At 48.7% G+C, this 17469-nt stretch overlaps 1 protein-coding gene across 6 annotated transcripts in view; it reads right to left on the reverse strand.

Annotated features, from left to right (window-relative positions):
• The window catches only part of rols (rolling pebbles), a 284667-nt gene that overhangs the window by 29965 nt on the left and 237233 nt on the right, over positions 1–17469 (reverse strand). For all 6 annotated transcript variants that reach the window (XM_065432123.1, XM_065432120.1, XM_065432124.1 and 3 more), the window contains 2 exons: positions 1303–1491; positions 45–137 (listed from right to left, as the gene is read on the reverse strand). In XM_065432123.1, coding sequence (XP_065288195.1) covers positions 45–137; positions 1303–1491 — 282 coding nt within the window. The remainder of the gene's footprint in view (positions 1–44; positions 138–1302; positions 1492–17469) is intronic.

A 17469-nucleotide genomic window follows, 5' to 3' on the forward strand; every position in this document is an offset into this window, starting at 1 on the left:
GCTTTTCCCACTTCAACATACGGGCGTGGATTCCATCACCGTACCTCTTGTGTGAGGGTTGCGAGTCTGCATGAACGTAGTGAAGTGTCCATTGGTCTTCATGCGAGGCCTGGACTGGTTGCTAGGAGCCTTGGCGGCTGTCAAAAGAAAAAAAAAAGAGAGTAGATTTGAAGATGGTGGCAATATTATGAGAGAGCGAAATACACATCGCGCAGTGTGAAAATAGTAGATTTAGCCGCTCAGATAAAAGAAAAAGAAAAAAGAAGAAAACGTCCCCATCCCCTTACAATATAAGCTTGTAATACTTCTGCATTCAGTTGCGCGAAAACACTTTGAAATATATGGATCCACCCTCATGCTGCCAGAGCCAGGCCTCTTTGGGTCTATACCAACCACGTTATCACGCACCGTAGTAACTCAGGCAAAAACAGTACAGGAGCTTGAACTACCATTGCTACTGTACACCCGCTATTCATATCGCAAGTGTATTGTGCACGTACACTGAACGCACTTTCGTGGCAGTTCCTACATGCATTCCTCAGTTTTTCACGCCGAATTTCCGCAGAGTAAGGAAATTTGTCCAGCGCTGCAAACTTTACTGTATCGTTAGACCTCGGGACCAAGTCCTTAAACGCATGTTCAATAACAAACATGTCTCCTCCAATCATCCTTACAAATTAAAGAGGTAGATGAAGCGGACGGGAAGGCTTCACCTGACCATCTTGAAAGAATTCGTTTTCTGACGTGTAAAGTAAAAAAAAAAAGTTCTTGCTTTGCCTCGTTCCAAAACTTCTTATTTCCAGCTGCGATGCAAGAGGTCAAACATTCACTTGCACAAGAAATGTGCGAATAATGTCGATATCGCTGCTGTACAAAGAAATAAATAATAAAAGAACAAATCTATAGAGCCCTCTTTTTTTTTCTTTTTTTCGAAGCAGTGTTTCAAGGAAACGAGCAAGCCTTGCTCAACAAGTCCCTCAAAGCAGTGTAGCTATCGGAAGGACATATTTTATGCAGTAGGACATAAAAAGCTCAAATTTGCAACCAGGAGGTCGCACTGTCTGGTCATGCACGTCGAACATATAAGTGCTCCACGAAGTGCTCTGTTGAAAGGGAACGCGCTACATGAAACATATTCACGCGCCGTATTTGTTTTCACGGGTTGGAAGTATATCCTTCCATTGAAAAGTGCCGAATTTACTTGCAACGGACTGTACGGGGAACGTGGGCGCAACTCGTGTGATCTACAGCTGTGCGAACAGCGAGATGCTATGGGAACGCGCAGAGGCTCCAAACACTGACCTTCGGCTGCGCAGATGGGGCACCCCGGCCCGTCGGCGTTGAGCATGCAGTAGTAGCAGCGCTCGTGGCCGCAGTCCTCGGTGATGCGGCGTCGCTTGCCCTTGTCGAAAGGCACGTGGCACGTCGGGCAGCGTCCGGCCGTCGGAGACACCACCAGCTCGTCCATCATCTTGCGCACCGTGCGTGGGTCTGCGCATGCGCAAGGAAACAAGCCAGGGAGCACCGTGTAAGCAAATACGCTCTCCACACGTTGGCTTCTCGTCGCGCAAACCGAGCCGCCAGAACGCAGCAGTCACTGGCCTCGCTAACGTGACAAGTCCCGACGTGGAGTTGTTGACTTCGCGCGCGATCGGTTCCATAATTCGGATACGACACATTTACTGCGCTAATCGCAGACCTGTGGTTTCTTTTCCTTTCTTGTTTCTTTTTGCTTAACCGAAAACAACAATAACCGCAACTACTGCGATAACTTTGGTCTTATGCGCTCTTCTAAGAAACAATACCGACGCGCTTGAGAGCTCCAGAACGCCAGTCGCACGGCTAAACTGCTACAACCTTCATCGTTATGACTGGTACCGCAGCAGACTTGCAAAGAAGTTGTTAACCTGCTACTTACGTATACGTATTACACGTTGTATAGGATAATGACGACGCACCCTTTTACAGCACCGCATATCCAAGCACAAAGCCGAAAGCGTACGTTCGTCTTCTCTCCAGGGTCTGAGTGCACTGGCGTGCTCAATCGTTTTCTAGTAGCGGTGTGCGCTGTAGACAGTGAAGCCTGACGTCACGCAAAAGTTCCGCCAATAACAGTGCTAGGGAGTTCTAGCAGAGCGCACGACATGGGGAAGAAGGCACAGCCAGAGTACTATGTCCTATGTTATTTCAAGTAAGGCGCCTCACTATACTTCAAGTCTACACAGACAAATGCCGTAACGCTGCAGCAGCAGGGAGTAGCGGCCGGTTACGGGAAGCTGAAGCGCGAGAAGCTCACACGGAGCTCACGCTCTTCACTTTTTGAAAAGCGCCATAGCAAAATCCCCAGAGGTATTTACCTAACTACAAGCTTCTGCTCGGTATTGCGTGTCGCTTCTGTTTTTCACACGGCGATCGCAGGTGTTTCCACGTTTCAAAGTCGCACCACGAGAAAACTCGTTATACTGTGGGAAAATGGGTGTTTCAGCAAGTGTCTCGTTAAGGTTCGCGGGCAATACAAATTGTTAAAGGTTGGACGGCTCATGCAGTTTTTTTTTCCTGGAATGATTACATTTTACATCGTGTCTGACCAGGGTTTCACACGCACACCTGCACTCGTATTAACCAACACTTCCAGTCTAATAAACAAGATTATTTTCCACCTCTAATTGAAAATTTTCTGTTGTCATCGAGTTCATCGCCATCCCATTAGTGAATTGTATCACTTTGGTTCGTTCCTTTTTCTTTTAAATCCTATAACAGCGAAGTTATAGTGAATTAGAATACTTTAGCGAAGCTGTTTACCGCTACCCCCCAACGGCACAATCGTTTCCGCGGACAGAAAAGTGCGAGCAAAAACTATCATCATCAGCAATGGCTCCTACTCCCCTAAGCAAACAAAATATGCATCACAGAGAACAACATGTCAAAAACTGTGATCATCAATGGCTCATACCCGCGGTAGCAATGGCTCATACCCCTGTGAGCAAGGAAAAGATGCAATGGCTCATAGCCCCGTATATCACAGCGTATGTCACAGTAATCACTATATCACAGTAATACGAGGAACGTTTGCCAAAGTTTACTGTTTGTCTCGTCGCCATATCGTAGGTGGTGGCCCCCCACAGCTTCGATGTCCAGCCATCTTCACAGGGTGAAATGGGTCCTTATTTTTTTTTTCTAACTTTATCGGTCAGCATACATTGTACAGCGCAAGCTGCAGATACCATCTGTAGGTACTAACCTGCAGATATCCGCCACCAGATTTGGATTACAGAGAGAGGAAGAGAGAGAGGAACGTTGAACACTAATGATAGAGATTGTGCTAGATGTGTAAGCGTTCAGTGAACCTCTATTGCTAAAGAAATGTTTTCCTCAGAAAATCACTTATTCGTATTGGCGTCTGGACGAGCTGATGATTACGAGAAGTGGCGAGTCTAAAACCGTGTTTTTAGGCCAATGTAGACAGCAAGGAGAACAAGAGGACTGCGAAAAGGCTGCGCCGTAATTGTCTACCCTTACGTTCGCTCTGTTTGCAGTGCTATAGCTGTTCAATACTTATCTTCAATATACTTCAATACTAGTGGCGTTGCAGGCACCTTAAGCCCAGGTTTAAAGCACTGCATCGCCGTTATCTCTTTGCACGGCAAGCCTGGGGCGAGAAGTTGCCCCAGAACAAGCCCAGCCGCAGGTGCCGCGAGATAATCCGGATGCACGCTCGCACAAGTCCCTCGCAGCTTTCCTCCAATCGCATGTGCAGCGAGCGAAAACCAATCTCGGACAAAGAGATCCGCGTGCACCAAAGCCTGATGTGTTTTCCTCGAGGATCGAGAGCATGAGACGCGGAGCGTGCCAGCGCCCACTGTTTTGTCGAGCGGCGGGCGATTCGCCGCGGCAGCTCCGATCATGCTCATACATGCACGCAAACCGGTGCATGCCGCATCCAATTCAATCTGTAGCGGAGCGGGTCAGGCCAGCCGGGATCAGTGATAGCAGGTTCGTCTGATCTCGAAGAAACTATAGAGAAATGAGGAAATGAAGAAACTAGAGTGTGCCCTGAAAAAAAAAAAGCAAGAAACAGCGGACGTGGCGGGTTCAGCACGTTTCGTATAAGAGACGCGTGAGCCTTAGAACTTCCCGCACAATACTTTCCGAGAGCATCCAAATAAGAGAGAGAGAGAGAGCTAGAGAGAGGGCGAGAGAGGAAAACAAAGAACAGTAGTAATAAGATACGGGGCAGACATTCGGGGTGCGCACGTGTAGAGGAGCTTCGGCTTCTGAGCATGTCGTGCATATATACGCGAAACCGGCAGAATCCTTTTTACGAGCAAGCCAAGCAAAGCGGGATGCGCCGACCAAGAAACAAAAATAGAAGCGTGCGAATCGGAGCTGGATCGACACGCATCGACGAAGACCGATCCGCAGCGTCGCGCGCTCCCAGCACCCCGTTCGGTCTTCGTGTTTTTCTCCCCACTCTGTAAATTGCGTCTCTTTTTGTTTTCACTCAGACCTTAAGGTAACAGCCAGAGGCGCCTCGACTATGCAGGCACGGCCTGAGGCATATGGTTACGCATCGGTTGTCCCGAACGTATTTCTCAATGCAGTGTGTTATCACAAGTAACACAACCTCGCCAATTTTGAATCGCAGACAAAGGTGGCCCCGGCGTGTGGCCTCTCGAAGCATGCGGCAGCTTGAATCGTATTACTGTGCGGGAAAGCCGATCCACTACTCCAATCGGGCTCCGTTGACGGTCCTGGCATTTCTCTTTTTCGGAACAGCGGGCCGCTAGGCGTTGCGTCACATGACATCTGTTCTTGCATTTGCTGACGCCATCGTCGATTCTTACAACATATATGCCTGGCTGCTTAAGCAGCAGTGCAAGAGATCACGACATACGGCGCAGAGTGGAAAAGTCATTGGTATACTTGCTTAGGAAAAAGAAATACAGAGTAATATAAGGAAATACAATTAAGAGACTTCTGCCAATAGTTCAGGGAATATTGCCCAAGTTTCCAGAGTTGATGGAGCGGTCGCACTGCAATAATTCGCTAACCTTCAGCAGCAGAAAATCAATACGCGCATTCCTGGAAGGACAGACGAGAGAAAGAAAAAAAAAAGAGAAGAAGAACAAGAATGTGGGTCATGGAGCAGACGTGAAGAGATGTCGTAAACAGAGCAAAGACAGGCGAAGGGAAGATGCACCGAGAAGTGCATGTCATAGCGCACGAAGCAAGCACGTAAGAAATAGTAGTAGTAGAAAAGGAAACGCCATTCGCTAGTTGCTACACCTTCGTAAAGATCAAAGCCGTCTTGCGTATGAGATGCAGATCAGAACCCTTACACGTATGCTCATGTTGATTGAGCGCGCCTTGTTACTTGCCGGGCGTGCGCTGTTGTCGTGGCCCGCTGTCGCGTGCCCACCAGATGGCTCGACAAAAGGAAGGGACGTTATTACGAAACCTCTCTCGCGTACAGATGTGGTCTGATGCACCACACAGCGTTGTAGCAAGTCGGGAACGCAGAGCAGGAGATTCAGCGCTAGCCATTGTGGGAGTTCAAAACACGAGAGGTATACGAAAGGAAAGCTATATATGCCGTCGAAACGCCATGCAGAAAAAGTGGTAAAGTCAACTTGTCTACATCACTTCTTTTAAGGGAGCTCCGCGTTGTGTCAATATTCTATATACGTATGAAAATCTTCAGCACCAGTGAAAGGAATTGATGAATGTTCTGTCGGCCTGTATCGATATCATTTCATCTAGCTTGCAAAACGCTTTATCTCGTCTGCTTTATTGGTTATATGGCTAAGCATCAATGCATCGTCACTTTCAACACAATGGCTAGACGATTTTCATGCTCCTTCCACAGCCATGATGCTTCCTTAACGTCACAGTAAGAATCAGCGAATGACCAGTCCATACTCAGTAGAAGGAGGAACTAGCGACAAATCAAAGCACGCTATTGCGTCCAAGAGACCTGCGCGCTATTTTCGTTCCTCGCATTCACGCGACACAACCGCTAGACACTATCAAAATATGTTATTAGGCGCTCTTAGACACCATCGGCTTAAGGTGCAATACGACGGCCGCAAGCATAACCAACGACGCAAAAAAAAAATAAAGAAGAAAGCGACAGCAATTCAAAGAAACTTAGTTGTCAATAACGAAAAGAATGCAGAGGAGGTGTTTCGAGTTCCGTAAAGAGAACGATTAATGTAGACGTCACACGAGGAGCGTGGAGTCGATTTTTTGCCCATCGCTTCCGGGAGTTCCGGATCGACCCTGTCGCTACGTCTTCTGCCCCTTACAGGGCTTCACAGGAGTCAGAGGTCACGGGGTCGAGCCGGCCATTTCGACACCACCGTGGACGCAGAATCACGGCGCCGTGCACAACGGTGCGTGCCACTGCTCGCAGCGGGGTCAGAGAGATCACGTGTTTTCGATGGGCTCCGGAGTCACCCGGACGGGTGCCTTCTTGTAAAGGGGACCAGCCGTTTTGTCGTCGCCAGACGAGACAACGCAGTGCTTCACGGCGTTTCGTGCGAAACGCCAGAAGAGATATCCCGAGCGAGATTGCCCCGTTTGCACGCGTATTACTAGCGCAGAAAAAGAAACACTTAAGAAGCTGATTTTTATCTACAACTATTCAGAATAACGCGACTTAAAAACTGTGCACGCGCGTTACTGCCGATAGCCAGGGGTAACCGAGGTCGTGGGTCGTGAACTGTTATATGACCTCGGTTACCCTGGCTATCAACGGTAGCGGGGCAAGCCACGTTGTGCTATGTCGGCGGGCCAAAGGAAAAACTGAATAACTACACGTCTCCCGTATAACCGGCTTGAAGGACCACGGGACGACGCTCTCGACGACAGTGCTGAAGGCGGTTTGGCAGAAAACAACTATATACGGAACCAACGAAGGTTAAACGTCAAAACCAAAAACATTTCCAGATATTTGCTCCTTCCGGTGTTAAATGTGTAACACGGGATTCAGGAATCCTATTAGCCTGATTTTGATAATTTATTTGAAGATTCGTCCTTCTGGTCTACCCTAAATAGTCCAGACACCGCTCCACTACCGCAAAGCACGGTCTTGGAACCATGACGGAATACGTCGAAATTAGGGTTTCTTGACCTTTTACTGTGTGTTTGCGGGGGGTGGGGTTAGGGGGGCATCAATCGCGCTATTATAAAAGCAACATAAGAAAAAAAAATCTTATGAACATTTTGAGATGAAATGTGAATGTGGTGAACACGCACGGCCGATTCTACATATGTGCAAAGTTTCTCTTTAATAAACCATCAGCTGAAAGTTAGCGTTCGTACTGTGTCGAGCTCTCGTTCTTGCGTTCTCGTTTATTGCAAGATGTACCAACTCGCCTAAATCGCCACACTCGTGAAGATTATAGAGCTGCGGTAGTTCCCGAAGTCAACCGACCTGAGCGACTGCCTGCCATCGAATGGCGTATACTCAAACACACGCGCAAGCGTCGCTTCCGTCGTCTCACGATCTTATTTATTTGCTCCAGCGCAAGGCAACCAATCGGGAGCAGTCCTGGTTATTTTTTCTGCCTTTATAAATAGGTAGCTTCATGAATTCTTTCGGCCAGCGATGTATCTGTCTGTTCGTCAGAGCGAAATACTGTCACGTGGTTGTGCTAACAGGGCAACAAAATAAATCTGAACTACTGAGCCAGCTAACGATGTTTTGGTCGTACGTAATGATTCAACAGAGGGGCCCTGTGCAACCCTTTCTAGCCTCATCATCTCCCTTTGTACGCACCGTATAAAGAAATCCTCCTTCGCCCAAGGGTTGTGGCAGTGGCTTGCATAGATTTACAATCGCGGAGTGTGTAGGCGCGAGAGAACGGTACGGGCAAACACACCGCGGTCGTACAAGGCGACGTCTCCGAGACCCATGACGGTGCAAAGTCCGCCGTGCACTGAGACCTCGACTCACTTTTCATGGGCCACTCGAGCAGCTTACGGAAATGGGGCGGGGGAGGGGGAGGGGGGGTGGTAGGTGCCAGCAGCGAGCTGGCAGCACGCGACAGAAACAGCAGCACGAACGAGGAGCGAGAGGACGGGGTAGAGAAAGATGGCGCCTCATCTGAACAGCGAGGAGGCGACGCACGCTCGCGCATACGGACCCTGCTGTTTTCGTGCGCTGCGTGATTCCGTTAGCGGCCATTCGTTTCGGATTCGACGCAGGCCGCCCGGAAGACTTGTGCTCGACTCGAACTTGAGAGCGTCCATCACTGAAATGCACGCGCTTTTCTACAAAAGAATGATCACGAAACGATTCCGAAGGTCGTGTCCGCAATGCACTCATTCGTTAGGGGAGGATGTGCTTGCAAGATGCGGGAATTCAGCTCTGCGCAAATTGCGGTCTGGGAGATTCGTGTTGGAGGATAGGCCTGGCGTTCACAGATATACAGGCATATATAGGGAGTCCCAGCTAACGTTAGCCAAGCTGTTCAACGAAAAAAAAAAAGGAAGAAACACACACACACACGGTGCCAGATGCGATCTTAAGACCAGCCAATATTTGGTCATCACACTTCTGGCGACCGAATACCACGCTTTCTATAGCAGCGTTTTGCACCATGTTTTTAATTTTTTTAATTGAACAGTTTCTATAACGATAGCTTGGACATTCGGTATAAAGGTATACATAGAATAGTAACACGCTGACATGTGATATTCTAGTAGAGATTCAGAGAAAGAATACAGTATAAAGTGAATTGCCGTCGACATGAGGCAAGCTTTTCTAGACACTTCTGCAAAGTGAAAAGAAAGAGCGTTATGAGGTGCGACCACGATTGAGAACAGAATTTGGTCAGGTAACGCAATGAGAGCGCATAACCACCGTTGCGTTAGAGAAACAGAACGGGTAACAATGGGAGAGAAACACGCTCGAAACCGGCACAACATTAGATGGAGTGGTGGTATGAGAAAAATTTGTGGGTTTAGGGAGCCTTCCGTAAGCACGGCAATTGGAGATCTCGGGGTGAGGTCTTTGCTGAGCAGCGGACTTAATCGGGCTGATGGGGTTAATGGTGATGAAACTACGCAATTGATATGATTATACCCGCAACATCCTCCAAATGGCCGTAGCTGCTGTTTCTTCCCTCTTTCTCCTCTCATGAATGCGATCGCGTTAAATAGGGCCAGTTACTTGCATTTACGCCGGGGCGCCTCTTAATCTTCTTTCTCGCCGATTCTCTAGCGAGTGTGCTCCCCTTTTGCGCCCGGGAAAACTTGCAAATTTCAAATGGCGGCGTCCGCCTTCGGCGAAGCAGTTGTGTACAGTTTGCGCCAAAAGTTTCGAAGCCACTGCACCTGTTTCCAGGCCCTTAGTCGGACCGCGTATATAGCCTGGTGAACTTTCGCTGCTCTCAAGCACCAACGATTGGGGAGGCACAATGTTTCTCAGCCTTCTGAATTTCGAAGCGACAGGCTTGCTATAGGAAAACCGTTCTAGCGGGCCTTACAACAGACGTTGTAGTTGGCAAAGTGGCTTTGAAATGTTTCCCTAGTACTGCGAGTTCCGCAGCAGCTATGTCTGCGAAGGAAACAGCTGCGAATTTCGAAGCTGCCTGTGGACCAATTACGAAAGACTCCCGGCGATATCTTGTGAAGCTCTGTTCAAGCAAAGCATGCACAGCTCATGCAAGGTGCAAAAGCGACTATGCTTCATTCGTCTACCGAACAAATGGTAGAGTGTGCTAAACAGAAAAGGTGTCGGGGGCGACATAAACTCCACAAACATGCTTTGTTGGTCTGTTATTTCCCCTTTTCTTTCCAAGTAAAGTCGTGCCAAGGTAGAACGCTTGTGAGTTATAACGCATCACAGTGTTGCAAGTTGTCGCCACGGCGGCGACCTTTCCGTCTGTATGCCTCCGCTCATACTGCAAGGCTAGCACTCATACGCCAAGCTAAAGCTCTTCAACTAGAGCGCTTCAGCATTGATCGATGCAAATAATGCGCCGACGAATCGCTTGCGCATGAGTTTGAGCAGCACCAAATGGACGCTTGTTGGCGCGAAGTGTGGACTGTGGCATTTATTCGCGCATCGCGCCGTGCAAAACGAGTATACACACTATACACTGCGCGGAAGCCGCAACGCGAACGTCGTTTCGAGGAAGTGAGAATAGACAAGGCCGAGCACTCGAAAACCCGTGGGAGGAACCGGCACAGAAATTCAGAGCAGCGTTTCAGAGCGAGGCAGAAATATGTCCTCAATTATTTATCTCAAGTGTGAAAGATGTGTCCTTTGTTTAGTTTTCTTCTTATTAGAAAGAAATACAGAAAGAAAAGAAGAAAGAAAGAAAGGAACGAGCAAAGACATGCTCGAAGAAGAAGGGAACGCAATTCATTTCACCCGCGTTTCAAGTATGCAAATTAGAGCGCCGAATGCGCGACCAGCTGAAAAGCAACCGCTGCGCAGCACAGTGAGAAAGGGAGAGAGAAAGAAGGAGAGCAAGGGAGAGAATAAAAGAGAGGAAGTTACCGAAAGAACGACAAGCAAAGCGGGATATGTGAACGGGTAGTTTGCCATGCGTTGGAAAGATCGCAGCAAACACGTTAGCATGAAGCATTAATATTGGTTATTGTACGGGGGGGAGGTTCTACAGACTCTGCAGTAATTCCTCCCCCCTTGTTTCAGTGGGTGGTATCCATGTGCGCATTAGAATTGTGCTTTGCTTCGATGCTGCATAACAGATACCACGCTGCAAAAGCCCCATATGAAACTCGGAATAATTTATGCCAGTATACTGTTTACTAGGACGGCGATCTTCCAAGATAGATTTTAGATTAATCGGATTCAGCTACTACATCTCAACACGGCACCTTAAATTAATTAAAGTCGGCTACCATATGAAAATGAAAAAAAGAATTCGCTTTTGCTTTATTGACGGGCAAAAAAAAAAAAGATATCATGCGCTGCACCGTTCAACTAATATGAATTCGCTTTCACCTCAATATAATAAATAACAACAAAACTTTCTCCCAGTTTTTATTGCGCTGTAACAAAGTAACGCTTAACAATCACCATTAGGGCACACGTGACTATCACGCTTGGCAGGTCTGAGCTTTTCAGAGACGCCATCAATGGAACGCAATGCGCAATAATTAGACGGGGCGGCTGCGTTATAACGAACTCGTTTAGCGCAGGCCAAGTAGCGCATATACGTGCCTAGCGCAGCTCCCTAATGGAACGCAGAAGCGGCGGCCCAAAGCGCGGTTCGAAAGAACCAAGAGCATACCAGAGTGACGTCGCGGCACAGAGCACCTGGTAATGCAGTTACGCGCGGCTTTCGCATATGCATGACCCTTGCTTAAGCCCAATAGAAGGCCTAATTGATGACGCCGCTGTCTAGCGTATCCCGTTCGATGCCACGGTTCTGCCTTTCGTCAGCCGGGCAGGCAGGGAGCCGTGTCAGGTCGGGGTTCAGAGCCCCGTCAGGACGGGAATCCCCGGGCCCACATAGATGCGTATACTGCATGCGCTCTCCTGGACAGCGTTAAGCTCCTGTAGTCCCCAGGGGCCGCTGCTATGTTCCTCTTGTTCCCGTTCACGCTAAAGTCCCATCGCTTTGTTCCGTTTGTTCCTGACTCCAACGCGTTGCCGAATAGCAATGAGGTGAACTCCCTAACGACACAGCGCTCGTGACACAGGGGTGGCACGCGATGAAGTGGTCACTTTTCCAAGCGTATGCATGCCCTTGGTCCACCGGAGCGGTAACGCTGCGTGAACATATCTAATGCTTCAAAGTGGAGCAAAAATAACACGTACCGACGTACAGAGCCAGAGTCTCAGCGTCAAGCACGCACCACTACGGATGCTCAAATGCAGAGCACGGAAATGATGGGCATATGTAGTGCACGGATTTGCCCAAACATCGTTCTTCTGGCTTCAGACGGCTTTGTGACTTTGCAAACCGATAATATTGAACGAAATGGCAGCAATTCGCAATAATTGCGTGTGTACAATGATTACTTGGAAAGTTTGAAAGATGAAGTGGAAAACGCAACGCCACGGAGAACGTCTGAAGCCACAACCACGAAGGTTAGACAAATCGGTGTATACTACGCCACGGTCACAGTGCTAGGGTGCCCTCTAGTAATTTTTGTATAGGGAAGCTCATTGTAACGTACAAATTACGCCGCTGAGCAGACGACATGGGCGATATTCGACAAAGGCTACGGAATCGACGGTTATACTGTAACGTATATACCACGCCCAAATAACCTGTACCCACTGCGTAAGCATACAAGAAAAGCGAACATGATAAGGTGCTGCAAATAAAAGACCGATACAGGTAGAGAAATTTGAGGCAGGAGCGAGAAATAAATCAAGATGAGAATTCTCGCACAGAGAGTTTAATCTTGACTATCAACCTCGTACCACCATGTAATACAACCAATCTCTGCGCCCTTATGTTAGGCGCGAGATTACATCACAGTATCGATTGCACTCTCATGCGAAGCGTCCACTCGCAAGACTACAGCTATAGGACATTACTAAGCAACCTCGCATAAGACTAAAGGTTGGCACTCGCAGCTGCGTGCCATTACGAACTGAAATATCCACTTTATATCACGTCTCACCATTTCGGTCGCCCGCGGTGCGGGTCGAGCAGCCCGCGCCTTCATTATCGTGTACCTGCGGACAGTGACGCAAGTCACCCCGAAAAATGAACTTGCGCCCGAGGATAGCGCGTATTTGGTTGATTCGAAATGCCTCTCTTGTATCGGGAACGCGCGCTGCAAGCACGCAGGTGTCCCGTCTCTTGGGTTCGCGACGCTTCGTCGTGCGATCTGGCAGGCTCGCGCCACCAAGGCGTGACCTGAGAGAGGTGTGCGTGGATGCGGTCGTGGACAAAGCGCGCACGCCGGGCAGCGCACGCATTGTCCTCCGCGAGGGGACGGTGATGATTAATTTATTGGAGCGTGCGCGGCCGAAAGATTCGCTCGGTCGGCGCACGACTCGGAGAACGTACAGTTTCGAGACCTGGCCACCGTCTCTCCATTTGTGTCCCTCGAGTGTACGTACTATACACTGCATACGCACGAGGCTGTATTCATTCGGCTGCCCGTGCCGCCTCGTCGAGGGAACTAAGAGCCGCAGCTCCGTGACTGGCGCGCGGGTGATCCAGGAAGTGCGCCGAGGGTCGCCAGGTTAATGAGGATGCTACGCACACCGCTCCACGGGGATGACTAATGCGCGGCTCTAATGACGCAGCGAGTTTTACTACAGCGTGAAGCGCGGCCTTGGCGCTCGACTCTCCCTAACTATATATAGATAGTTAGGAGGCGAGAAAGAAGACGAGATAAACGTAATCGGGTCCTCGAGGTGAACCCTCGCGAGCAGCAGATTTCGTTGGCGCTTGCACTTGGACCTCACGTGTGCGCAGTGCCGGTTACATAGAGATTGAGGCTATGCACACGTGATGATCTTTGTGGGAGGTACGCGGAGCGTCTGTACCAAGGTGTTCAACCAAGCGTATACGCCACTCGTTGCAGCTGGGGCAGAGTGTCGCGGCCCAAAGCGAACGGAACGCGTTGCCGTTAGTTTTCTCATTCATTCATTCAGTCGAGTAATTCATTCATTAATTTTTTAGCCATTTATCAAAGTCAGGCCAGGTACCTCGCTTCGGCTAACGCCGAGCCCTTAGGACCACCAATCATGAGCGCGGTTTAGTTCATTAGTTTATACATGAGGACAGAGACCTTACGGGACAGAAGACAAACCACTGACCTGCTGCTCACCGGGATGCAATATATATATATAAGAAATAAGAGAAATGCCGTCCCTTCGGGTCTCCGCCCGGAGTGTCTGACCAATAATTAGGAGCATTTCGTACGCACTTATATAATCAGACGTAGACAGCAAACAACAGCGAATGCTCGCGTCGGGCAACGCACAGTGCAGAGAACCAGCTATTAAACGAGAATAAGCGAGCGCCCAGCAACTTAACTAACCACTGATTATGGGCTGAACGTCGTCGGTGCATCGTCTAAACTACTACCTCACAAGTGTAACTGATTCTTCTTGTGTCACCGTTCTGGTCGCGGCAGCGCTCGAGGCCCACCGAAAATGGCTGCCAGCCGCGTTTTCGCTGGTAGACTCGGGAATAGCGTCGTGGTCACGTCTTCGCCTCCTGGCCACGGATCCCATCATTTCGTGGCGCCCGAGAGCCCGCCTTTCTCGACCGCAGTTTGCCAACAAAACACATGTTCAACGTTCCTCCGTGATAGCACGTTGCACAGAGGAAGCCAAGCCGTCGAAGAGGCAGTGACTCCTCGCCATAGATTACATGCAGCGCTTAACGACGCCAACCAATGATTCCTATGTACACACTAAACATTTTAAAGCCCTTAGGGGTGTATAAAGAGCACTTGGTTTGTCTCATGGATAGCACCCTCAAGGAAATAGAGTCGTTAATGAGCACAGATGAAGTTTTATTTTGTTTCGAGCTTTTCTGTGGGACGTAAACATGATGATAGCCACAAAAGACAACACGACAGTATGATAAACTTTGATAGCTATCACTGTCAAACTCTCGCGTCAGATATTTCGATGCGCACCAGGTGGTGATAATTATTACACAGTTGTTTGCAACTACGGATTTCCTATCGCAGGTGTAGTTAGAGCTTGTTTCCGCGTACAATACGTTGTTTTATTATCCTCAAGGGTAAGGGCACTAAACATGGAACAAACCAGAATCATAAAATGTGTAAACATTTTACCTCACATTCTAGGATTTCACGTGCCAAAACCACGAAATGACTATGAGGCACGGCGTAGTAGGGAACTCAGGATTAATTTTGACCACCTGAGGTCACACAAGCGTCTGACCATTTCGCCCATATACACATACGGCCGCCGCCAACTGGGATTGAGCCCTCGACCTCTATAGCTCAGCAGCACAATGCCATAGCCACTGGGATACCGCGGTGGGTGTAATTTTTTTTGTTTTTGTTTTAGAGTGTAAGAGTCTCTACAACTTTGCAAATGTGTGTCAGCGTTTTTTTTAAGAAAAGCCCGAGAGGTTACAGTCTGGCTGGATGCCTAACACGCTGCTCGCGAAAAAAAAAAAAGAAAGATGGTTACACGTAAGGCGACAGGCACTCGACGAACACACACTAACAACAGAAGAAAACATGCACGCGTACTGAAAGCCACCAACTAAGTCTCAATGACTCATGCGTCACTTAAAGTAGAACGGAAGCGCCTTTGCAGAGAGAAACTTATCCGCGAGTAGACCACTGCTCGAGCCTCAAGGCACGAGTCTCGCGACGCTAATGTATCGCGACCTGCGGGGTGCGTCTGCGACGTGTTACATGTGCAACTGCCACAGACACAAAGAACGTGATGCAAGTCCCCTGGAAATCAGCGTTCGGCAAGCATTAGCTAACCGAATTCGCCTACGACGAAGAAGGACCGGGCCTCGCCTCAGAGAGGACCACCCACGAAGAAGCGAACAATCCAGGCATCTGTAATGGCTTTTCGCACATGTCCGCAAACCTTTAAACATGCCTGCGTATTTAAGTGACAATATAAACGACGTTGCGTATAGAATCAAATCGGTATTTCTGTTTCAACACTTGTGTATTGTACACTGTATACCCTACCTGTGTGCAATCCTGTGGCTTATGGGGAAGAAAATACTACGGCTAATAGTGCTAAACGGAGATACGACCAGGCATGCACAGACAATAAAGAAGGGGAAAACGGTGTGAGCTGTATATGGCCTTATATGAAACGCGTGTGTACAATGTACGTAATAAGCGTTGAATTCCCATTTGTCGTTGTTAACACTTGTCTTCAAAGCTGAGTAAATGTGCGACGAGACATTTTTAGAGGACACTGCCTATGTAGAAAGCAAAAGAGGCCCCCTTTTCCATCCCTGCCTCTCGTGTCAAGCAATTACAGATTTTAGAAGCATCCGATAAAGGCCACACAGGCAACGCCACAACCTAAAAAGCCTCAATTTACGAGGGCGCGTCGCATCGTAACTTCTATGGCAGTGCCACTTCGAAAGACACTGCATTTCTTGAAACGCCACAAGCAGGACATGGCAGCTGAATACTCACAGAAACCTCGAAGAAGCAAACAAGTCACATACACAAAGCAAGAACGAAGACAAAAGCTGCTTCTCAGGAGCCCATTTCCAGGACGCGTGCGAAAGACATGAATCCTAGAGAATGTGGAAACAGGAAACAAAAAGATGAATAGGTAAATCGTCGCACCGGTGCGCTAAGCGGATTGAAAGAGACCTTCGAACACCGCAGGAAAAGCGGAAACTCCTAGACGGATAACGCCACCCGTTCTCGTTTGTATACACTTCAATCTCGAGGAGAAAGAGGAGGTGCTTTAAGGAGAAACGCTAGGCACGACGTAGAGGCTACGTCCTGCTGCAAGATCGCCGGATCATCGCTATTGAACGTGTAAGAGCTACCGAACTGATGTTTCTCTTCATTCCCAGTATCAAAGAAAAAAAGAAAGAAAGAAAGAAAGAAAGAAAGAAAGAAAGAAAGAAAGAAAGAAAGAAAGAAAGAAAGAAAGAAAGAAATGGAAATAGCACGTGTGAACCTTGAACGTTAGACTTGACACGGGGAAGTGTGCAGAGCTTTACGTAAGTTCTTCGCAATCTCCTTCGAACGTTCGCTATCGATTAAAAACAAGGAACCCGTGCGGTACCCGAAACGTCTATGCTTCTCTATGACAATCTTCACTGGTCACGACATTCGACTTATACTCTTGAGTCAATTTTTCTTTGTTCCGCGTTCCTCAAAGTTTGATTTACATTTATTTATCTCTTCAAGCTGCCCACTTTCCCTTGTTAGTCGCGCTTATTTAATTCTTAGCGCGCCGCCTTGTGTTAGATATGGCGCCGTTTCCTGAGGCTACTTCGAGTTCCCCAGACCACGTCGGATTGCAGCACAGCTAATTGAGGAATGCAGAAGCCGGAAAGCGCATTCCAGAGAAGCGGCCGAGGCAACAAGTTTACTTGCCAACAAGTTCCTGCGCCGCCGGGATTAGCAGGTGGGCATCCGACAATGAAGCAGGTGCACGAGCGCCCCCCCGCTCCTTCTCCAGCCTACAAGTGGATTGCCAGTCTGCGTGGCAAGACCGCAGAGAGCCCCGACAGGTGTGCCACGCGACACGGGCGCCTACCATTGGCTGCAAGTGGCGTCATCGGAGTGGACTCTCCCATTGGTCAAACATGACGTGACTTGCAGTGCTCGAAGGGCTTATAAGAAGCCTTCCAGAGAGACCTGAGGATTTCTGGGACATGCCCTGATTCCCTGATTCACCTCTCTCGAACTTCTTGCCGCGGGCCGCAGCGTCCGAGTTGCTGCCGGCCCGTAATGACAGTACAACTGTTAATTGACGCTCACGTACCCTGTATATAATGTAGAATAAATACTCCCAAGTTTTGGGTTTTCATCCCGACGTCC

Source organism: Dermacentor albipictus, chromosome 4 (assembly GCF_038994185.2).
Source record: "Dermacentor albipictus isolate Rhodes 1998 colony chromosome 4, USDA_Dalb.pri_finalv2, whole genome shotgun sequence".
In the NCBI taxonomy this organism is placed as follows: Eukaryota; Metazoa; Arthropoda; class Arachnida; order Ixodida; family Ixodidae; genus Dermacentor; species Dermacentor albipictus.